This window comes from Nomia melanderi, chromosome 2, assembly GCF_051020985.1.
Source record: "Nomia melanderi isolate GNS246 chromosome 2, iyNomMela1, whole genome shotgun sequence".
NCBI classification, from domain to species: Eukaryota; Metazoa; Arthropoda; class Insecta; order Hymenoptera; family Halictidae; genus Nomia; species Nomia melanderi.
Window position 1 is genome coordinate 8,744,857 of NC_135000.1, and position 23,157 is coordinate 8,768,013.

The following is a 23,157-nucleotide window of genomic DNA, read 5'->3' on the forward strand; positions in this document are numbered from 1 at the left end:
TTTAGTGAACATTGTAAATAAATAATACATTGAATAAAGAAACGCAGAAGTAGAATGGAAAATTTTGTTGCATTTCTTACAAATCGTCGATAGTAAAGTATTACACGAGCTTAGCAATGAAAGTAAATAATACGCCAAGGGGTTAATAAACGCACGCTCATGGTTTTGATACAAAAATTGGTAATTGGTATTTCTAGCGTTAAAGGCAGAAGTATGACACAATGGCTTGCAATGCCTCGTCAGGGAACGTGACCGCGTGTTAGCCGGTTCTGTCTCGGCTGACCATGGCGAACGAGCCACTATAAAAAGCTAATAAAACTCGGAGGGCGAGACGAGGTATGCTCGAAAGAAAGAGCAGCTCAGTGTTCCAGAGTCCGTTTTGCTTTGACATTCCCTAATCAAAACAAGAACTCCCCTTTTCCTTCGGCTTCCTGGAGCTCGTTCGGCCGCTCGTAATTTTTTCCTTTACACGGCTCAAAATATTGTGTTCCAGCGCAACGGTCGCCCCCTTAACTCCACTAATTTATCGGTCCTTCGCCCAGCGTGGCTCGAATGCAACGGATTTCATGGCCCTTAACAATTGAAGGACGTTTATAAAGAAAAAACAATATAAACGGGCATCGATAAAAACAAATGAAAAGAGAACGTTTCTTAACGAGCGCTTAAAATGAGACTATAAGTTTGCAGAAAGGTTAAAAAATGTTTGGTAAGAGGCTAGTGTTACCAGGTGAGCGATAACAATCGGAAAAGTAAAACGCTGGCGTTATAACGGATTATTAATCGCGCATGCGACCGCTAATGGTGGCGATAATGTTAAGAGGCGAAGAAACAATCGACCGGATCGGCCGGCGGTATTGTTAAACACGCTCATTGTGCCGGTCTAACAATACACTGTTACAGTGACAACATTCAGGGCCGCGAGTCCTAGTTTTCAATCAACAATCCGTTGCCACCCGTTGAAAAATATCCGGCCACGTTACGAATTTTAAACGCGACGATCGTTATCGAACGATCGCGACCGGTTTCGCGGACGCGGATTACATTAGACGAAATTGCAAAGAGAAATAATCATTCTGACCCTTCGCGGATGAAGATTCTCTAAAGTGTACAGAATCTTCTGCAGATTTTCCGAATTAGATATTGAATGCTGAGAGAATGATCTGTGTACTTCTTGTTTGAGTAGTGAAACCATTTGTTTGCAACTTGGTAGTACAAACATGAGAGCTCGCAAAATATTGACAGTCCGAAAAGTCAAAATGGCTCATTTCTAATTCTCTCCTTCGCGATTATCGGAAAGGTAAAAATATTTCTAAGAAATCATTAAACAAACCACTGAAGTCTCAATAAATATACTCTTACTGTCAACAAAAATTCAAAGAAGCTAATTCAACTGTTAGGTAGCTTTAGCGTTAACGCATCAAGTGTTAACACGTTGACTGCCACGAGAATTTCTAGCGTTTTGAATAGTAATACTTATTCTTTAATAACAAAGGCAAATGATATTGAAAATGATTATTAATGATTTAGTATTACAGTAGCCATATTACGCTATGATCTAGCTGCTTGTGTTACTAAATATTTCTATTTAAAAACAAGTTTTTCATTGCAATTGTTCTTCAGCAATTTGGAAGCTCCGATCATCGGCGACTCCCAAGCAAATCGAATACACTTAAATAAACGATGTTTATTCAGCTAGATCAACGTGCAATAATAATGCGATTCAATCTGTGTATTGTACTCTATAAAATCGTGAGCTAATCAACGTGTTAATGATTCAATTCACTTAAGAATTATCAAACCTTCAAGCTGTATTACCTTACCGAGTTTTAGGTGTTTATTTTTAGGTGTACGTTATCAATGCATAAAATTCGCAGTCTAATCATTATCGTCGCCGACGGACTATGTCGAAATCGTTGGCCGTGTGAAAGTGGCTTTTTCACGCGGTGACCCAGGCGAAGGAATAAAGAAACGCAAGCTGAACATATCCGTTATCAGTATCCTGCCTAAATCACGTAGCCTCATGTTACCCAATCGGCGGCACGTATCGTAGGTTGTTTCTCCGAATCGCTCCTGTAATCGCGTAGGAAGTAATATTGCTCGCAATCAATGGCCTGGCTGCTGGCCGCTGTTTATTCGTCCGGAGATGTGAATCATGAAAATGATTACGAGGCGTGGAAAGAGGCTGGTCCACCCAGTATGAAAATCCGATAGAGAACATTGCACTGCAACTGAAAATATAATAGAATTTTAAATCTCTTCTTTGAATCTATTATTCCTACCGCAAATTCTCGGGCGAAAAATAGTTAAAATTGAGAATGAACATTGTTTTTCATAGATCTCTCATTAACCCCTTGCACTCTGGAGATGACTCACCACTTAGTTTGATACAGTGAAATTATTAAGTTTGATGGTTAATACTAAACTTTGTTAACGCACCACTAAGTGAAATATCAAAGTAAAATACTTTTGGCGTCGTCTATATTTTATCAGTGTTGAATATTTCTAGTAAAACACTTTCGAGTGCAAAGGGTTAATAGTCAGCTTCAATATCAGAATAATTAAAAATCTCAAAAACCTTTGTGTTAAGCAAAAAAGAGAGAAATATCCGATTCACCCAGGATTTTGGGCTTTATCAGTTCCCAGAAATCAAAAGCTTTTACGAAATACAAAATCATTCTAAACCACATACTAAATATTCTACTCCAGCTCGAAGACGAATAACAAAGAATTCGCATAATCCTCAGCGATGAATACCCTGTCCTTCCCCAGGACAACAGTCCTCGGTCGCGGCAAGGACTCTGGAAGGAAGCGTCTACTGGGCCGGCGCGTGGAGGGTATGCAAGCTGATGCACCAGGTCGATCCTTCGTCCAATAGAGGAGCTTAATGTCACGCAGTCTCCGCCCAAAGTATGGCGACTACTTTTCCTTCCCCTCTGTGCCGCCGTGCGGAACGTCTCTTCCGCTGTGTGCGGCCAATAACACGTCCGATGGATCAATTAGCCGGATACTCTGCACGCGTCCGAATTCTAGAAACAATAGCCACTTGAAAAAACGAAGGAAAACCGAGGGGACAGGCGGACCCTGGAATTCCGAAGGTTCCGCTCGACGGTACATCTTCGTTGGCCATTATTTTGCAAAGACAAACTCATTGGTCCGACGTAACTGATAGTCCGGCGCGTTTCCCATTAGGATTCGGCTCTCCCGATGGCCCCCGTGGTGAACTGCATCGAGGCCACTGTATTGATCCGGACGAGCGCGGTCCGCCGATTGAAAAATTGCGGTTGCGCGTTACAGGGGCCGCAGGGGAATGAGCCGGCCCGTGGCCAGACCCAGCGCGATTCAGGCGACTCGCTGTCGAAACAGGGTTCACCTGGATTCGCCGGTGCCGCTCGTCGTGACCTTAATTCGCGCTCGATTCCGGCTAATGATTATCGTGCAGAACGACGGTTGCTTCACGCGGTTTCTCAACGGCCACCGGACCTCCGTCGCGTGCACTGTAATTCCTGATGCTTGCAGCATCGAACTCGGTGCGAATTCTTCACGAAATCTGATGTGCGTCCTCCGAGTTTCCATTCGGTTTCAGATACGTTGCAACTTGTGCTGGTTGGATGATGATTTTAGAAATAGATTCTTACCGGATTACTCGAGGAACTTGGAAGTATTGCCTTGTATGTTAATGTTTGAGGTTGTCGAGAGGCAATTGAACATTCAGATTCAAAAGCGTTTGCGGCACGCGAGAAAGAAATTTTCAATCTCTCGCGCCTATCGGTTTCTTCTCCTCTGAGTATTGTTATAGTCACGACCTGTAGTTTATCACGGGCGGGTCATCTTTGACCTCCTTGGACTGATACAATTGCAGATGCAATTCAATCGATCTGTCGCGGCTTCGCCAGAGAGCGCGGTAGATTCCTTGAAATTAGAATGTGCGTCAGCGATTGCGGGGCTACGATGCGTCTCTATTCATTGACGTACATTAAAATGACAAGCAGAATTAATCCTGAGCGTTCGAAATTCAAAATCGAATTATTCTAATTCTATTCTTAACACTGGAACCATCCACACAAAATGACCCACACTCGAATTCTCTCACAATCATAAAAAAACTCATCTGACAAATGACTAAACATCGATCTAACATCTACTATGATCAATATACCCTTACAGTATCCACAAAAAACACCAAAGCTAACTCCATTTAGTTCCAGTGTTAAACAAACAAACATTAAGCGTAGAATCTTTCTAAACCTTAAAGCACAGCTTTTCTATCCGCGAATCCCAACTAATTCTTCGAGCGAATCCAAAACATCGGGAACCGGGTTCAAGTTGCCCGTATCTCGGGGACATGATTCGATCGGGTAGATTTCGGCTGACAGAAGAGGCGGAGAGCCGCGGCGGAGAGCGAACCAGAAGAGGAGGAGGGCGTCGATAAGTTGGCCGGCTCACGAGGAGCGTAACCCCGCCTCTACGCGCCTCCACCCGCTCCGAATCGCTCGGCCGCTGGTTCGGAACGGTCTCAATCAGTCTCAATCTTGGCTGACTTTCCTCTCTTGACGTGTGTCCCTCTGAACCGCTCGTCCGCGTCGATACGCAGCCGGGAAGCCCCTAGAATATAGTGGCATCGTCGATTACCGATTCCGAAGTCGAAGGTAACAAACAAACGTTGCGTGGCCTAAGCTGATCGGGCGTAAGTCTGCCTGATCCTCATCGTTCTTTGTGACTCAAGTTGGAGACAGCTGGAAAGTGGCAGCTTTGGTGTTGACCTCGTCACCGGAGGCAGTTCAACCTCGTCCAGGATCTAGATTTCTCCAGCACCTACTTGGAAAATAGTGTTTTACGGTACCGGAAGAAGGATCTCAGTGGAATTAACAACGTCCTGCAGGTATGTTTACTTGGATTTCAACTTTGAAGACTGGTTCTTGGTCTTTGAAGCGGACATTGTTGAACGTTGAGCTACCGAGAGGAAGGTTTCAGCTTGTAGAGATGAATTTGGAGATTATTTGCTGGAAGGAATGGAAAGTTAATTAGATTAGTAGGGAATAGATGGCAGGAGAATTATTGTAGAGATCAGACTGTTTCTCAACTGCTTGTCCAGTGGATCTTGAAAGACGCTTCTTCGTTGTTCCAGTGATGATTTGAAGTTTCTTGAGCCTGGAAATTAGTTAGTGGTTTATTATGGAGATGCTAGTTTGGAGAATGTTTAGCAAATGTCGATGTAAGCGTACCTTTTCTGTGATTGTCCTTTGAAGTGTGGTTCCGGCGGGCAGTGCATGTTCCTGAACGATCAGCAATGCAGAAGTCCAATCAGAGTTACGTTGGTCTAACGTTGTCCGTTAATAATAAACGTTCCACGGCCGTGACACTTATGAATGAAGACGGTTTACTATAATGCAGACGAAACAAAATGAAAAAAATGGCGCGCGCCGTGCCGGAGATTTTGTGTAATATTTAAATATCTAGAAGGCTGGGTCGCTGACGAGTTTGTAAACTTCGTCCCGCGATTCTATGAACTTGAGACGCGGTGTTTAGTAAACAACGAGATAAATGGCTCTTCCTCCTGCGACGGAGATAACGAGTTTTCTTAATTACGTTAAAAGAATCCCAGCACCAGAGGCTAATTAATACTAATACTTGTTTACGAGCGACGGAACTGCCCGTCCATTAGGTGAACTAATTACGATCGATCGAGATTAACTCTGATTCATGGGGATTCATATCCAATTTACGTCCTGTCGAACGCGATTGATATCCCTCGGTTCAGCGGCAATTGAATCCTACTTTTTAAATAAATGTTCCTACATCTACAGTTAACGCGAATAATTCCTAAATTCAGATATCGATAAATTATCCTTATAAATTGTTACAACTGCTAACAACTTAGACCAACAAGAAGCTTCTCAATTGAATATTTCTATCACAAGAAAGTACATCTACAATTAACACAAATAGTTCCTTGGTAAATTCAGATATTAATAAATCAATCTTACAGATTGTTACAACTGCTAACAACTTGGACCAAGAAGAAGTTTCTCAATTGAATATTTCCATCACAAGAAAGTACATCTACAGTTAACGCGAATAATTTCTCAGTGAATTCAGATACTAATAAATCAATCTTATAGATTGTTACAACTGCTAACAACTTGTACCAAGAAGAAGCTTGTTCTGAATCGAACATTTCTATATATACAGCAGCTAACAGAAATGATTTCTCAATAGCCTAGAGTGGGTCTTGATCAACTACCATTAGCAGCTCTTAATGGGCAGAGGGTCTAAAATAGTCGTGTTTGACGGGCCGCGTACACCCTCTTATTGTCGAAATTTACGAGAGTATTCTCTGGAGGACGCGGCGAGGATCCTATGTCGGCGGCCGCCGGAAGTCTGAACGACTCCGCCAGGAGAGGATCCCTTTCCTCGTTCACGGCTAAAGTGTTCAGCTGTTGCTCGCTCGTCACCGATCCCTCCCGGTCGTCGCTGTTGGTGTCAAACTTCTTGTCCCGATGAATCTTTGAAAGCCGCTGCGTCGCTGGCTTTGAGTCCCGCGGACGTTGTCATGAACAAGATCATTCCAGCAGCTCTAGGGTTCCGGCTCTTCCCTTGGAGAGTTGTTTTTAGGACCGTGCGACTGGATTCGGAGGTTTCCTTTTTAACCTGAACATCTTCTTACTTGCTCAACTGTTAAATAATCAAACAATAACCAGGTTAATAGAAGCAAAGAACAGTTGCTCTTTCAACAGTAGAATTACCAGAGCAAATTGACTCTGAATCCTTTCACAGTTATTAAAAAGCTTATAGAAGGTTCAAGAAATAAGGGACATTGGTTTATGAATGTGCAAAGTAAATCTTAAGTTAACTGAAGTTTCAATAGCTGTACTCTTAGAGCGTAGAGCTTAGAGCTTAGCACTCTGAGAGCCTAGAACTTAGAGCCAACAGCAAAATCTCCACAAGTTGCTCGGTAGTTCCATCGCCAACAAAGCCTCTCAACACTCTGCCATCCAGCCAAGTTAACATTCCCATCATCCTCTTCGGTTACAGATCCACGGTCCACAGTCGCCTCAGCAAGAGGACTCAGTGTACGCAATCGCCGGTCGTTCCGCGCCGCGACACCGTTCCTGAAGATGTAACACCAAGTGTGCATCACCTGGCGACAGTGTGAACAGTGCTCGACCGTTAAAAACACCGCTAAGTGTCAGTGTACCCAAAACTCTAAAACCCCGAGACGCTGCACGCAGCTGGACCAGCCCGAGGAGGCGTCGTAGCCGAGATCAGTGTCGTGTAAATGCAACTGCCGGTGATTCTATGAATCACGAGGACCTGCAGAAGACGAGGATGGTATCGCACGTTATTCCCGTTGCAGGGGTGAGTTCAATCCTGTCGGACTGCGATTCTCTTCGAACAATCCTCCTCTCCGAGATCTCCGTCGCATTAAAAGAACCGCGGGTCGCATCTTTATCTTGGTCTAGCACGCATCGGTTTCATCATCGCTATGCAGAACGCCGATTTTCATGAATTTCCCCGCGTTTTCGTCCCCGGTTCCCCGGCCTGCCCGCTGAAACGCACGATAAAACGTCACACGCTCCGCATCTCTTATCATCGCCGCGCGGGGAGCTGAGGGGGGTGCGACGGGAGGGCGACCGAGAGGGAAGAAAAAAAGAAACGAGAAAAAGCGTGGGTCGCGACCTCGAAAATTTCGCAATAAATCCGACGATCTGCGTCTTCTGCGCGGCGTCGCGTCGCGTCGCGTTGCCGCTCGACTCGACGACACCGTGTTCTCGTTCGCCCGTCCGACGAGTGATCAGGAGCGCGGACAGCGGGTCTTTTCTTCGCTCGTCCACGGTGGCGTCGATCGATGCGAGTGCCGATGCCGAACTTATTCAGCGAGCCGGTTCGATGAATGAACGCTACCGGCGATTGAGTGTCGAACGGTGTTCAATTGCCTGGTCGGCGAATCAATAGAAACTCGTGTTACGCGGAGAACTACTTTGCAATTATTGGTTCAGTCGATTCGAACAGATGAAAGCGCGATCGGCAGTAGGACTTGAATTCGTTGAGACTGTGATTGTCGATAGTAAAGTCACCATTCCTTAATGTCTTTCTTTGCAATTACTGGAAAGTTAGGGACACTTCCATGAGAAATTATTGCAGAAGCTGATATAGTAATGTGTTAACTGAAATGTAAGCTTAATCCTAATGAATCCACGCTGGTAGCTTTCATTGAGTTTTCAACAGTTCGAGTGCTCAGTAGCTGTAATGTTAAGAATTAACATCGAATTTCTAGATACTATTAAGATTTCAATTGACTCATATTTCAGTTTGGATATTAGTAAGTTAGCTTCATTAATAATTCCTAGAAACTATTAATAATAGTAAAAGAAACAATCGTAAAGGAAGAAATCAGCCAGGTCATTTGATCCATCTAGCAGTCCTAGTATTAACAAAATAATTTAAACACCTACTATTCTATTAACAGAATATTATCCAATTGAACACCTTTCTCGACCAAACGAGCGATCAATCGAATCCAGCTCGAAAATGACTAAAAACCTCTAAGCTCGAGGCTTATTGTTTATTAAGCCGTTGATAAGAAGCGCGTCGTCGACCCGCGGCCGATATTTCACGCCAGCGTTGAATGATCGCCTACGACCGAACTTTCCTCTTCTTCTCCTTCTTTTTCCTCCCCGTCTTAAGGAGAGGTTCAAAGCTACCGTTGAGATAGGATTGGGCTTAATTTAATGGCTGTCCTGTTGAATTAACGAGCCGGCCACGTGTTCCTGAAAGCTCCTCCGAGGACGTTCTTCAGTGTCAGCCTGTTGATGCAGTTCTCCGGTCGTGCGAACGGTGTCTGCGCGTGTCGCTCCTCTTGGTATGCGCTGCTGCCGTAGGAATTCAGATTCAGCCTGAATTTCTCTACTCGCCGGGAGCCGGATGATTCGTTTGAACGTTGGGTCAGTGACATGTCCCTTAGATTCAGTGAATACTACCTCTTCAGACTGCGCTCCTCGCTTCTGACGTTGCTACCTTGGAACGTTTTCAGCTTTCTGTCTTACAGACGTCTCTTCAGCAACTCCAATCTGATTTTCTTAAAGCTGTCTACCCTAAAATTTGAAATAACAAATATACAATGAACAGAGAAGCTAGAATTTCAGCCTGAATTTCATCACTCGCCGGGAGCCGGATGATTCGCTTGAATATTGGGTCAGTAACATGTCTCTTAAATTCAATGGATCCTTCTTCAGACTGCTGTTCGCTTCAGACGTTGCTACCTTGGAACGTTTTCAGCTTTCTGTCTTACAGACGTCTCTTCAGCAACTCCAATTTGATTTTCTTAAAGCTGTCTACCCTAAAATTCGCGATAACAAATATAGTACAATGAATAGAGAAGCTAGAATCGAACTAGATCACTTACAGCTTGTTAGAGCAACGTTTCTACTTGTACCGAGTGCCAGAACGGTTGAAAAAATATTCTCCCGCGAAGGGTTGACGCGTGGAAGGTAAGCAGCAAGGGATTTCTTCGGTTCTCGGGTCGGTGTTTGGTTGTTTTCGCGCGAAGTACAGAGACGGGCCGCGGCAGAACTAGACGTCGTAAAGCCGGATCGCGAATTAACGATCTAGAGAGATCGTAAGTTTCGCTTGGCATAATACGATGTCACAACACCGGGTCGGTGTTTGTAAGCTTCCGGCGACGGCACTTCAAACATCGCAAGCTCCGAGCCAGAAGGCTCTTTGGCTTCGTTCACCGGGCGCCGGTGGTGGATGCTTCTTCTGGTTCGTTCACCTTTACGGCCGGACGGCTAGCTTTTGGCAAAGGATCGTCGGGTCCTCTTCAGCTTCTAAAAAGGAGTGATTCCATTAGTAATTTAATCAACGACACAATGCAGTGTTATGGAAATATTAGAATGTTCATACAGCTTCTTGGCAAGGCACATCCTTAATGAAGATTGCAGGTCTCTTTAGTCCATAGACATCCCCTAAGTATCATCCACTATCCAGTCACTCGACTTCCCAAATATCTAGCAATAAGTAACAATAACAAGACAGTAAATAAATTTAAAAAATTCTTTCAGTGACTTTAATAGACTAATTGTCTCATTTTCATATGACCTTTCACTCCATAGACATCCTTTAACAACCATCAACTACCCAGTCATTCGACTTTCCAAATATCTATCAACAATACCAACTACCACACAAACTAAATAGAAAAAATCCTTCCAGGAACTGCAACAGGGTAATGGAAGCCTAGGGGTAGGTCTGGGCAGTATGCAGGAGTCCTCTCATCCCCTGAAGATCAAGCAGGAGCCATTCCAGGTGTCCCCGTCCTCCCCGCTGCCGTCTCTTCATCAAGGTAAGCGAGCACGCAGATCTGCGAACACACACAGAGAGAGAGAGAGAGACCAGTTAATCGTCGTTGCCCGGTTGGTCGAGTTCAGAAATTCGTTTGACGTCATTGCCAGGGTGTTCACCACCACGGTACGGACCAATGATTCCTTGGTCTCCTCATAGTGGCTGAATACTCGCGTTCTAATAATACAAAACCGCCTCGAGTATCGCGTGACAGGGAAGAAGAGGGGGCGGGTGGTGGAGAAGAGATGAAAAGAGGCTCGAGAGTGGATGGCGAGGGGCGGGGAAGAGAAAAACGAAACAGAAGAAGAGGGAAAGAAAGTGCCGGCGGCGAGGGGGGGGGGAGAGAGAGAGAGCAGGCAATGATATACCGCGGGAGGCTGCGTCCTGATCTTTCCACGCGTCGTTTAGTTACATTCTCTACCGCGATTACGCGCCTCCAGGGGTTGTCACTGCCTCGTCTTTCACGGTACCAGCGTTCGAAGTCGCTACTCGTGGAAATACCCGGATCGGTTATCATTAGCCCTCAAGGGGATTTCGTAATTAATCATCGGCAGCGTTCGCCATCTCCCTATGGCTCTAATACACTGAATTCTTCGATAAATTGTGGCACTAAGAGTTTGTCGCTGTTAGTCGCTGTTTGACACTAGAACTACCGGTCAAAATGGCTCATTGATTTCATTTTTGCCAGTTATTCAACAGATAGATGCTTCTGTGAAAAAGTACTAGAGAAACTGATTTAGCAGTATGCAAATTGAATTGCACCAACTGATGTCTGAATAATTGTCGAGGTTTCTAAAGAGTTTCAGAAAGACAATTTAACTGCTTGATAGTTTTAGTGTTGAATGGTAAGTAAATGGTAGTACTGATAGTATTGCGTTGTCGACAAGATTAACTCTACAACTTAGATTGATCTATATAAAGATTAATTAAATAAGTAGATTGTTAGTATTAATTAACATATATAGATTAATCTATCGATGCTTAATGAAGCTTGACATTGAGTCCGCAAGATTAACACTTTACATTGAAAGTTTTTCATTAGAAATATTGAACACTCTCTGATTAGACGATATTTTTCAGAGAAGTCAAACAATTTAATGCTTCACAGATTGCATTATGCAGAGCTTAATACTGAATACCAAACTTCATAGTTACTAGTGCGTTGAATGGAATGGCGCGCAAAGGGTTAACAGAAAATTTGGCAAGCGAGAAACCTGAACGACCGCCTCGTTATCGGGACTCGCGTCTATCAGCCACTGAGGAACATTCAAAGAGGCGAGATAAAGCCCGATGAAAGGAAGCGGTTGCGTGCACGGTTTCGTATTACCAGATTTTCTTATTCGCTAATCGCTGAACGGTGCCCGCACAGATAGACCACCGGACACAATTAATCCAGACCGAGGGAGCGTAATCCAAGAAGACCGTGTCGATATCTGTCTCCGCGTAGGGCAGCCGTGTCGCGTAAAAATTCCGGGCATACCGTTCAAGAGAACTCTTTCGTTCCGCTCGACGCTAAAAGCACTGAGTGGCGTAATCGTAATTTCTTAACGGTGGAACCGGTGGAACTTGAATCCTTCTTTTGCAATTATTGAAATGGCACTGGACACTTGTATTTATTAAGCAATACTGAATTATAAATCAACTGAAATTTCAGTAGATACGCTCTTGGAGTTTCTATGGAGAAATTAGGAACTAATTAAGAAAAGTTTAGTGGTTCTCTAAAAGAGAATTCTTTTCCCAAAAGTTCCCAAAGTTTCTATAGACAAACTAGAAAAAGCCAATTTACTTGTTAGCTCCACCATTAAGAACAATAGTTCTCCAAAAATGAATATAAACCATTTGTTCCTCGAATCTCTAAACTAGAGTTCCTAAAAGTTCATAAACAAAGCCACTTTATTTGCTAGTTCCATCAAGAAAACTACTCCAAAAATGAATATAAACCATTTGTTCCTCAAGTCTCTAGACAGCTATAATTCCCAAAAGTTCATAAACAAAGCCACTCTGCTTGCTAGTTCCATCAAGAAAACTACTCCAAAAACTAGAAGCTACATCTCCGAAGAAGAACATAAACCATACGTTCCTCGAATCCCCATAGAATCTCCGCCAGTTTCCCAAAGTCCGCTCGGTACAACACGCCCAAGGCGCATCCGACTTTTCAAGACCCGGGTGCGATTAGTCGCTGGATGAACGCGTGGCGACGTAGTAGGAGGACTCTCTTCGACTCGGTCGGCGGTCCGGAATTTTTGCAGGAGCAATAAGAATGCCGCGCGAGCAAGTCTCACCCGTGTTTTCGAAATCGGCGGTTCGGAGCGTTCCCGGGCGAGAGTTATGGTCGCTAATCCGGGAAGGCTTGCTCGCGGGCTTCGGCCTAGCCCTGGCTGATATATCGGCCAACGATAACGATCCCGGGAATCCTCGCTCCCGCGTCCTCCAGGGCTAGAGCCTCTCCTTTTAAAAACGAACCTACCGAATTCGTATTTATACGTGCCCACCCGTCGCCCCGGTCCCGGGGGCTTTAAAGCCTCCGCGCGCCGTGGCGGTCACGGTTCGCGTTCTACATTCGCGTCACAGTTCACGAGATTTATCGGGCGAATAAACCGGTCGCGATAAGCCTAATACGAAACAGCGGACACGTTTAATTATAGACCGCGGATTATCGCTGCGAAACGATGCCCTAATCGTGCCTATTCCGCTGGCTTCTCGGGGCTGAGTTCCTTGTTTCTTTCTTCTTCGGAGATCTGAAAGAAGTCGGTAGCTCAGTCAATGAAACTAGGAATTCGAATTGAACAGTTACGTACCGATTACTTGAATTATGCAGTGGAACGTTGCTATGATGGAGGCACTGTGGTGCAAAGTAGTTACAGCATTGCAGCTTCGTGAACTTGACAATTGCTGTAACAAGAACGGTTCAGTGAAGAATACTAAATTAGTTAAGTGTCTAATGATAGTTAATAACCTCTGGGTATACCCTAAAGATTGCGTAGCAAGCATCTAAAAGATTCTTTACATCTGAAATATAATTTCGTTGGAGAATGTTCATCGTAGAACCTGATATAATTACCAAATGTCCTAGAAGAAACTGTGAAGCATTCTTGGAGATAAAAGAAACCTCCTGAAGATGATCCGGTTAGAAAAAGAGTTGCTAAAACAGTAGATCAATATACAGTAAAACATTCATTCCCAGAGATAGATGTTATTCTCCACTTTCCTCCGGAATCGATGCAAGGTATCCAGAAGTGTTCCGTGAGAAGGGGTGAACCGACGCGCGTCACTTTCAGCCGAGATATCGTGACCCTGCTTATTTGCGCTGAAATCAGGCCGTGGATGTAATCGTCGCGTTAAAATAGATCTCTAGTAAACAAGGGCACTGCTTTGGATTAATCTCCGACCAAACGATAAAGCAATCGTGAATTGTAATCATTGAGGACGAACTAGAATCCCCTAAACCCTGCAACCTATTAGCCTACTATCATCCAGGAAAAAAAAATACACGAGGACCCCGAACACGCAGCTCGACGCCACCAGCAAATTCCAATCGATTACAATTCTGAAACGGTTTTTCGGGAGCTGCGAGACTCGGCTTTCTCTCAGCCCCGGCGAATCTACGCTGTGCACCGCGCCAGATAAATGATAACGGAATAACAGTTGTTCCGTTGGAAAATGAGGCGGGAACGGAGGAGACCCGCGATAAATCGGTCGACGGCGAACCAAGTGCCGAGAACACGGTCGGGCCCCCGTTCGCGAATTATCGCCGTCGCTCGTTAGGTAATTCTCGCGATTTCGCATCTGTTTTTGGCTCTCCGCTCGCAAAACATCGTGCGCTTTATAGTAAACACGATAACCGACCGCGATACGGGCCGAAGGAGAGCGTCTCAACTTCGGTACACGAGGTCAACGGTACTGGGGACCGGGTCGCCGCTGATCGGTACCGTGTACGAATGTAATTACTGCGCTTCCGGTGTCCGAGGCACCGCCGAGGAGGACGACGCGGCGCGACGCCATGGCGACGTCGACGGGCCCGAGATACCAGCCGACGATTGGCTCACGCGGAAGATACCGCTAAGATGAGCTATCGCCGCGCAGATGACCCTCTGTGCCCCTTGCCTCGAGTTTTTCTTTCATCCTCCCACCTTCCCCGCGTCGGCTTCTCTTCCCTCGTGCTCCGTAAGGACGACTTGCTCTTTTTCTCGCCCCTGATACCACGTATCTTCGACGCTCCCGGCGTAGAACTCGGTTTCTTCGGTGACGGCGCACACCTTGATGTCCTTGGTCCAGGGACGTGAGTTTATATTTGATTCCTGGATGTTTCGGGTATCTGGGAAGATTCTATATTAGTGAATGCATTGATGAAGCATAGTTTTTTGATAGCTTAGCTGGTAGGATTGAATAATACTCAATCTTCTGCTCCTAATCAGTAGATTATTCACTGTAGAACTAGATTTCTTCGATGCTGGCGCACATCTTGATGTCCTTGGTCCGGTGACATGGGTTTCCATTTGATTCCTGGGTGTTTTAGGTACCTGGAAAGATTGTATATTAGTGAATGCATTGGTGAAGTAGGTACTTTGATAGTTTAACCGGCAGGATTGATTGATACTCTATCTTTTGCTTCTAATCAGTGGATTACTCACTACGCCACTTGCCCTGCTAGATCCACTGACCCTGCTTCTCACGGAATTTGATCTTTCGACCGGTAGCTTCCTCCCATTGTAACATAACAACGATACTCCGTTGCGCACACGCTGCAGGGCTAATAGCATCTCCTCGAGGGTGCACGTGTTTATTGCCCAGACTCCCCTCAACGGGTATCGCTGATTAGCCGATGGATCATTACGTCCACACGTGTCTTGCCGCCCTTCTGGCCTATATTACATGATACAACTCATTAACCACCGAACACTTCAACCTAAGCATCAACCCTTCGCGGACGAAGACTTTCCGAAATGTACAAAACCTAAAAACATCAAATTTTATAGTTACTGCATCGAATCAAGTGGTAACTAGTGATACAGAGAAACGTTCAGATAGAAGCTGCCATGAAGACTGATCGAATAAAAACATTTCGAGCGCGTGTATAGACTACCGTGGTCGTATTTCGTGACATCAACGGTCCATGCACCCTGAACAGTTTGTAAACACATAGGGGGTGTGCATTTAGCGTGGACAGAGGCAGTTTTATACGGGAAACCGAGCGTGAAGCAACAGAATTTTTTAAATATTTATATCCAGCCTTCTCGCCTCTGTGTCCGCTGTATCAATAATCACATTAACAAACTACCCTCTAGCTGATGTCGGTTCCTGTAAACAACTCCGCGAAGATCTATAACCGCGCAAACATCCGTGGTACAGCGATAAGCGACCGGGCGATAACGCCGGAAGAACGGACAGGGGCGAGAAGCGCCGATTGGGACGCAGCAAAGCCGATCCCCGAAGCGAAGGTCGTTGTCTTCGTGGCCGTTGCCGCGCAGAAACCGTGGCATTCGCATTCCTGAAATGCTGCGGGTCCCGCGAGGAATCGGCGTCCGGCGCCGATCAGCGAAATGCTATACGCCAATGACATCACGCTGCGAATCGCAGACGCCCGCTGCGTTCGAAGCCGCTCTTTTCTCTCGCTTTCTCTTCGGCACGCAGCCTGGCCGCTTTTACAATTTTTTCAACGGTATTCGGTGACAGTTTCCGTCGATTTTCATTGTTACACATTGCAATGCTCTCACTTCGAGGATACGATTTTTGTTATTTATATAGAACTGTAGTTTTCTACAAAGTAGAACAAAGCATAACTTTAAATCTACCGTTAGACTCGCAGCAACAATGGCTAGACTAATTTAACATTAGAACTACTTTCTAATCGATTTCTCCTCTTCGCGATTATTGAAAACATAACAGATTCTCTGAGATGCGATTAAGGAAATTGATTTGGCAATACGCAAGCTAAATTGTAAATCAATTGAAGTTTCAGTAGATACGCTCTTGCAGTCTCTATAGAGGAATTTCAAATGTCAATTTCGGTGCTCGGTAGTTCTAGTGTTCTAGTCTAGGGTGAACAACTTCGTTACAACTGATCCAATCTCAGGACAAAGACGGAAACTACCCCCAGCTGAAAAGTAGTCTCGCTGACCCAATATTTGTTGACTGTCAAAAAAACGGCGGACTCGTTTCGAATCTGCAAGGTCCGCGATTCGCTGGCGACCTACTCCGAAACGGTTACCGCAATTTCATCAGCGAAGGCCAATTTTCGCAAACCGAATTATGTCACCGGTGCATTCTTCGACGCCTAATTACGAAACCCTACGATTGCGTCCAGCTGAGAAAGAGAGAAAGAGAGAGAGAGAGAGAGTGAGTTATTGAGGAAATTTCCCTTCGCGGTGTTTTCCGTCGGCGAAACGAAACAAGGGATCCCGTGACGAGAGCAGATGCAGCCTCGTAGGTGTCGCGTAGCAGGGCTCTCCAGTTGCAGTCAGGTGTGTTAGCTAGGCGACGTTTGACGTTATCGCGATCTCGTTGCTTGTTTTCGCGGCGTGGATCCACGTACCGAGGACGTGCGTGTACGACACGTTCGCCTGGTCTATCATGACTGTTTTCATCGGTCGATATCGCTCGTTCGACGGGAACGTGATCTGCAAATGTGAGGATCGTTAGAAACACTGGACAATTCGAGTAACGATCGTGTAATGGAAAATGGCGAGGTTCGTTTGATTTCCGCAGCTTGTTGAAGACAAGTCTTACAAGCAGAGAGCTAGAGTAAATCTGGTTTCTTGAAACCCCATGCATGTTATATGTAAAATGAAAAACTTTTGACAGTCCTCTATTTTTGAAAAAGAGAGTTATAAGTTTGACTGCATAGGGTTTCGTTAACCCCATAGAATAATATAAATAAAATAGATTTCTCTGTCCTTGCTAATCGCCGTTTGAGATAGTGGAACTGTAACGCTCTGATATAGTAAAGTTACAGTAATGTAATAACAATGAGAATAATATAATAATAGAATTGCAAGATCTATTTAATATTAAATTCAATATAATGCGATTATATTGAATTGTTGAGATAGAATAGTGCTGTCCCTTTATATTATTTAGATCTAGCTAAAGATACCAGTGATATTTCATTAGAAACTCGCGACTGCAAAGCAATTAACACGCTCGTTAACTTGATATTTTGGAAATGAGTATGCGGAGAATATTATAAGAGAGATATTTTTTCCGGAAAAACCACGCTAACATAGGAGGGCCTCAAATCTCTGATACGTCCGTGCGTTTCCCTTTTGTTCTGCTCTCTCTCTCCACCCCCTGCGCGTCGAGTTCTCTTCCCTCTGTTCCGCGCGAGTTATCGGTGTCCGGTTACATTCAGTTCCAGTTACACGTGCCGTGGGGCACACTCATTGTCAGTAGTCATGCACGTACGCACTCCTTTCTGAGTACGTGCCTTCTCGTTTCACGGTGATTTCAACTCTATTTCTAAGCCACTGACAAGCTGCGCTGCGCGAAAGAACTCAGAACGCTCAAAATCCACTAAAATCTAACTAAAATCTTCTTCGTTTTTGACCCCTTCAGGCCTGAATTTATACCGAATTACGTTCACTTATCTGACAATAATGGACCGCTATTCGATGCACCATTGGTAACATTATTTTGAATAACAGTAGTAGTAGCTGTACTAATTTCTCAATAAAAATAGGCTTAAGTATGGTTGCCTGTCACAGTTCTAATATTCTGATAAATATTAAAGCAGTAAAACCGTATATTATAATATGCCTGGGCCTGAAGGGGTAAAAGTATTCAGGAACAGACTTGTCAGTTGAATCTCAGAATAACAAAGGTTCGACTATTGTGTCTAGATTTCGATACAACCCCTAACAGAGCGAAAAGAGGTCTGTTTTTAATAATAATCGAACCCACTGTTAAATGCCACCGGCGATCAGCGCAGAATTATTTTGTCCTGAATCACGATTTCTTCAAACCGACCGCGAGCTTATCGTCTCAAGTATCTGGAAGGGGGCGAATTCCTTTCAGAGATCCAATTGTTTTACGCCGCTGCGATTTCTCGGAATCGCTTTCCGTGTGCGGTATCGACGCGCGCAGGCCGATCGGGCCATTGTTCACGTTCCCGGAGGAACGCGTGCCGTAGAAAGAAATCACCGTGCTCCTCGCGTTAGCCCAGGGAATCCTCCTGATAACACGGTGTTCGGGAGATGCGTTTGGTGTTGTACAACGCTAGAGTCCTCGAAGCTTCGGGGATCAACCTGAAGCTCCTTGAGGCCTCGAAGACTCAGCCTGAAGCTTTGAAAGCTTCGAAGACTCAATCTGAAGCTTTGAAGGCTTCAAAGACTAAACCTGAAGCTTTGAAGGCTTCAAAAACTCAACCTGAAGCTTCTTAAGGCTTCGAAGATTCAACCTGAAGCTTTGAAAGCTTCCAAGACTCAATCTGAAGCTCCTTGAAGCTTTAAAGACTCAGCTTGAAGCTCCTTCAAGCTTCGAGGATCAAACTGAAGCTTCGTGAGGCTTCGAAGACTCAACCTGAAGCTCCTTGAGGCTTCGAAGACTCAACCTGAAGCTTCGAAAGCTCGACTCTTTACGACTGAAACCGATGTACGCTATATTAACACCATATTGTAAATTTCAAACTTAAACTTCAACCTTCAAAGCATCTCGAATCTCCTAGACTTCAGTTTTAATTCGGTATTAATACAGCAACAGCCAGCTACAGCTTCTAGAGTTCAACCTCTGAAGGCTCAAGGCTTGAAGCTGACCTTGGCGACACTAGATGCATTTCAATGGCGCATTTCAGTGAGCAGCTTCGTGTCGGAGATGCAGAATGGTTGCATGGGTTCGTCGTCCAAGGATCTAGACCCTGTGAGCCTGGGCAGGAGTCTGGCGTCTCATCACGGCTCGCTGAGCCATCATCACTCCCATCATAGTCTGCACAGTTCCTCTTCAGGGGTGTCGATACACTCTGGCTCCGGTCCTCATCATCTGGACGAAAAGGGATCCTCTCCTACGGGTGGTCTGCACAGTACCAGCAACGGCAACCCGTCGACGCCGTCGGCACCGTCCACGCCGACCACAGTGGCGGACGCGTCCGCCACGAGGTCCGGGACCGAGACTGGCAACAGCAGCAACGACTCTGCGAACAAGAAGCCCCCGTTCAGCTACGTGGCCCTCATAGCGATGGCGATACAGCACAGCGGTCAGAAGAGGGCGACCCTCAGCGAAATCTACGCGTACATCACCACCAGGTTTCCTTACTTCCAGAAGAACAAGAAAGGCTGGCAGAACTCCATCAGACACAACTTGTCCTTGAATGAGTGCTTCCAGAAGGTGCCGCGCGACGGCGGCGGTGAGAAGAAGGGGAACTTCTGGATCCTTGGTCAGTTGCTCGCAGAGGAGAGTAGGGTAAACCAATGTTTTTCACTAATAAGCAGCTCAAGCTGGCATTGCATGGCAGACCTGACAAGTCCTCGGTAGTCTGTGATTGACTGGAGATCAGTGGAAGTGTTAAAACATTGGTGTCCTGCTTTATACTCTCCTACACCAGCTGGTCCTACTTATCGACCGAGTAACGCAACCTTGGCTTTCTAACAGATCCCCAGTACGCTGACATGTTCGAGAACGGCAACTACAGAAGGCGTAGACGCATGAAGCGGCCAAGCAGGAACACCATATACCACAAACCCTTGTATGGTGATCCTTACTCCACGACGCATGTCCATCTGGGTCCTAGGAATCTTCTCGGCCACTCACCGCCGTCCTACGCTCCGTCTACCTACACAAGATACGACACTGGGTAAGTAGTCCCCTATTAATTCTCAATTGTACTTGCCATGCCTCTGATATCTCCTACATCCAAGTGACAATCTCATTACAGTGCTTGGAGCCTGCAACAGTCCCAGCTCTCCTACAGCCACTGCCAGTCAGTAAGTCTCTGAACTGTTGCACCTAAAAGTATCATAGTACCAATCGCATCTTTGGAAAACATAATCATGAAGCGTCTGTTGCAGCTGCAGCCACAATTGCAGCCGATGCAGTCCATGCAGATACCAACCATGAACGGCTACAGCCAGCTGGGCACTTCCTTAAGTGAGTCTCACCTCCAACTTGCCCCTGTCCTAGCCATTGTCCCTTTGAAATGCTACACGACCTGGCAAAGTGTTTCAAGGCAATTACCTGGATGTTCCAGGTGGAACAGCGAGTTCTCCAGGCTCCATGGGCAGCGGTTCCTTTGGCAGCAGCTTCACCACCTGCGCCAGGAGACACGAAGCTGCCATATCTACAGAAACCATGTCCGCTAGATGTTACTGGCCTGAAAGTAGGTACCTCTTAATCGACTCCTCTATTCTTTAAGTCAAAATGCTCTCTATCAAACTGTCCACTTACTGTCCCAGTGGTGAACGTTAAGGAAGAGCCAGGAAGCGTAGCAGTGTCCAGCACAGGTGTCACTGGTGTCGGTGTCCCTTCTGGCATGATGGGCTCCACTGCTCCAACAGGGGTCTCCACGACAGCCTTCGCTCCAATGGAGTTCCAGTCGCGGTCAAAGTGCTTCATGTGAACGGATGCAGCCTCTGAAGAGCTCCTAGCCCACTCTTCTATCACAGCTGCTGGGACTCCCCTCGCGTTCAACCAATAAAGAACAAACTCGACTGGGCCCTGGACAGCTTCCACAGAGAAAGAGAGTCGAGTGTACCGTCAGTTACAGGGAACCTGGCACTCGTGATGTCACAGGAGCGGAGACAGTGGGTTTGAGACGTCCAACGGCGAGTTTGGAAACGGCTCTCTCATTAGTGTGCGCGGACGCCTTAGCCAATCGTATACCAGAACCGGGAATTCACGCGAGGAAGGCGTGCCCCTTCGAATTTGACCACTGAGGCGAAAGCGCCAGATTCCCTGCAACGGACGGTAAATTCGCGTTCTCATTAGCAAGCTTCTCGCAGGACATCGGACCCGTGAAGACCGACGAGAAGTGTAACGCGGCATTTGCCACTAAACAGACCTCCGTCTTCAGTGTTTACTGCTACACAGTATTCGATATTTAAAGGACAACGTTCGTTCGACGAGAACAGCTACGTTAATCGTCAGTTAATTAGCATAAGCGAGGCGGCGAGCTTCCTATACGCATACATATTTGGTTCGTAGAGGCGAACGCGCGCAAACTGCGGATCTTTATGGAGTATCCATGTTTTTCTATTATCTTTGTAAAACCGAGGGAACGAGTCCTTGTCTCCTCCGTCGAAGGCCTCCGGTTCTGCCAATTTGACGTTCAGTTTAGCGACCGATTTCTATCTGTATTTCATGTAAACATCCGCAGTCTGCTTCTCGGTGTATGTCTAGATAATATACTACAGAGAACTCGATGTACATAATCTATCCGACAGCCGGAGTGTATGACTACTGACTGCCCGTCTTCAGATTGTACGAATCCTGGAAAATAGGCAGTTAAATGATCTTGTAATTATGAAGAAGGAAATAAATCTTAATTATTTATCGTGTATTGTAAACGCTGGAGTGGTCATTTACCTTTCTATTAGTGATAGGAGATCGAAACTGGTCCTGATGGAATTTTCAAGAGATTTCCTTTCGCATTGTTCCAATGTGAGTATGCTACGACCCAGTTCTTTCCAGGAAAGCTGCTGGCTCCGGTGCATAAGAATGGGGAGAGAAAAGTGGCGAGTGGTCCGGCGACGGTAAGCAGCAACGCTGATGTTTGCGAAAACGCGGATGTTTTGCAAACACAGTGCGCGGTCGCTGGCTTCAATATTCCCCGTAAAAGAGAGGCTGGCCGTGCACCGCGTCAACACCGTGCGTGCATCAGTGCAGGAATAACACGTGCACTTTATATTTCGCTCTGGAAATCGATCGGACGTCACGTCCCTCGCAAGCTCGAAATAAATCTTGCGTCGTCGATGGCCCTGGAAACCGTGACCATACAATGGAGTCGCTTTATAGAAATCAATGTGTATATTACACTTATTTTTAATTAACGATTCTGTATACGAGCACTTGTACAGTTAGCAACAAGAATTACAACATAATTCATTTATTATGCTGTTTAAATACTGTCTTTGCTACCAGGTAAGTCAAAATGACCAATTCCTAATTGCTTCTTTTACAATTATTGCAAAGTTACAGATTCTTCTGTGAAAAATGATTAATGAAGCTGATTTAGTAAACTGAAATTTAAACTAAGTCTTAATAAATCCACGTTTGTAGTTTTCATAAAGAAACATTGAAAAGTCAGTTTAAGTGCTCGGTAGTTCCAATGTGAATTTTGAAAGTAGTCTGAGTCATTTCAAGCATCAGCTTATAAGTTCACAAGGTTGCACAATAAATTTTCATTCTGCAAGACTAATTTTCTGAACTATCTTGGTACAAAAATATTCAAACATAAACCTTTGAATATTAAGGAACTAAATGTACATGACTCAGACAATTTTCAATATTCTTTTTCTTACAACTAAGATAATTTGCAATCAGTCTACTTTGATTGTATTTTAGCTTTAATGCCGTAGGTTCCTTAAGTGAGAAGCAAAACGTTAATCTAGAACATGGTATCCCTCGAAACTTTCAAAATGACCGGATACGTGTCCAGATACTTTTTCTTTCATTATGTTGCTGGAAGGTAGCCATGTTTGATCAACGTTGGCCTCTATAAACCCAACTACGGGGAGGGTCCGTGGCTTCCTGGCGCCAGTATCTCATTGGTTGCTACGGACAGGTGAAAACACGGGTCACCTTTTCAAGATGAGCGCCCGTAGGTACAGACAGCGCAGGTGAGTTGCCATTGGTCGGGCTGGCCAGGTGAGACTGGATAGCGGAGGGGGAGGA

The 23,157-nt window shown here is 45.3% G+C and overlaps 1 protein-coding gene and 1 long non-coding RNA gene across 11 annotated transcripts; one reads left to right on the top strand and one right to left on the bottom strand.

Moving 5' to 3' along the window:
- Positions 1 to 63: 63 nt before the first annotated feature.
- On the bottom strand, positions 64 to 5,525 carry LOC116425809 (uncharacterized). 3 transcript variants are annotated; one of them, XR_004234786.2, is made up of 6 exons: positions 5,223 to 5,525; positions 5,082 to 5,148; positions 3,164 to 5,000; positions 2,690 to 3,026; positions 1,816 to 2,228; positions 64 to 572 (listed from the first exon to the last, which is right to left on the bottom strand). It is a non-coding gene; the product is annotated as an uncharacterized LOC116425809 (long non-coding RNA). The 3 variants fall into 3 exon arrangements; XR_012997926.1 differs by having other exon boundaries at positions 1,821 to 2,228; positions 2,690 to 5,000; XR_012997925.1 differs by having other exon boundaries at positions 2,690 to 5,000.
- LOC116425771 (uncharacterized) lies at positions 4,729 to 21,824 on the top strand. 8 transcript variants are annotated; one of them, XM_031973910.2, is made up of 9 exons: positions 4,729 to 4,879; positions 7,033 to 7,356; positions 10,213 to 10,342; positions 19,127 to 19,705; positions 19,921 to 20,122; positions 20,204 to 20,252; positions 20,325 to 20,415; positions 20,486 to 20,644; positions 20,721 to 21,824. In XM_031973910.2, the coding sequence occupies exons 2-9, from the start codon at positions 7,297 to 7,299 to the stop codon at positions 20,882 to 20,884; spliced, it is 1,434 nt and encodes a 477-aa protein (XP_031829770.2). In that variant the 5' UTR covers positions 4,729 to 4,879; positions 7,033 to 7,296; the 3' UTR covers positions 20,885 to 21,824. The 8 variants fall into 8 exon arrangements, with proteins under 8 accessions (XP_031829770.2, XP_031829779.2, XP_031829803.2 ...); XM_031973919.2 differs by having other exon boundaries at positions 20,495 to 20,644; XM_031973943.2 differs by having other exon boundaries at positions 20,516 to 20,644.
- The last annotated feature ends 1,333 nt before the right edge of the window (positions 21,825 to 23,157 follow it).

Excerpts from the sequence above, each read along its gene's own strand:
- LOC116425771 (XM_031973910.2), top strand. The coding sequence starts at position 7,297 with ATGAATCACGAGGACCTGCAGAAGACGAGGATGGTATCGCACGTTATT. Across the intron at positions 7,357-10,212 it reads ACGTTATTCCCGTTGCAGGG|GAACTGCAACAGGGTAATGG; the intron begins GTGAGTTCAATC and ends AAATCCTTCCAG. Across the intron at positions 20,416-20,485 it reads CCAGCTGGGCACTTCCTTAA|TGTTTCAAGGCAATTACCTG; the intron begins GTGAGTCTCACC and ends GACCTGGCAAAG.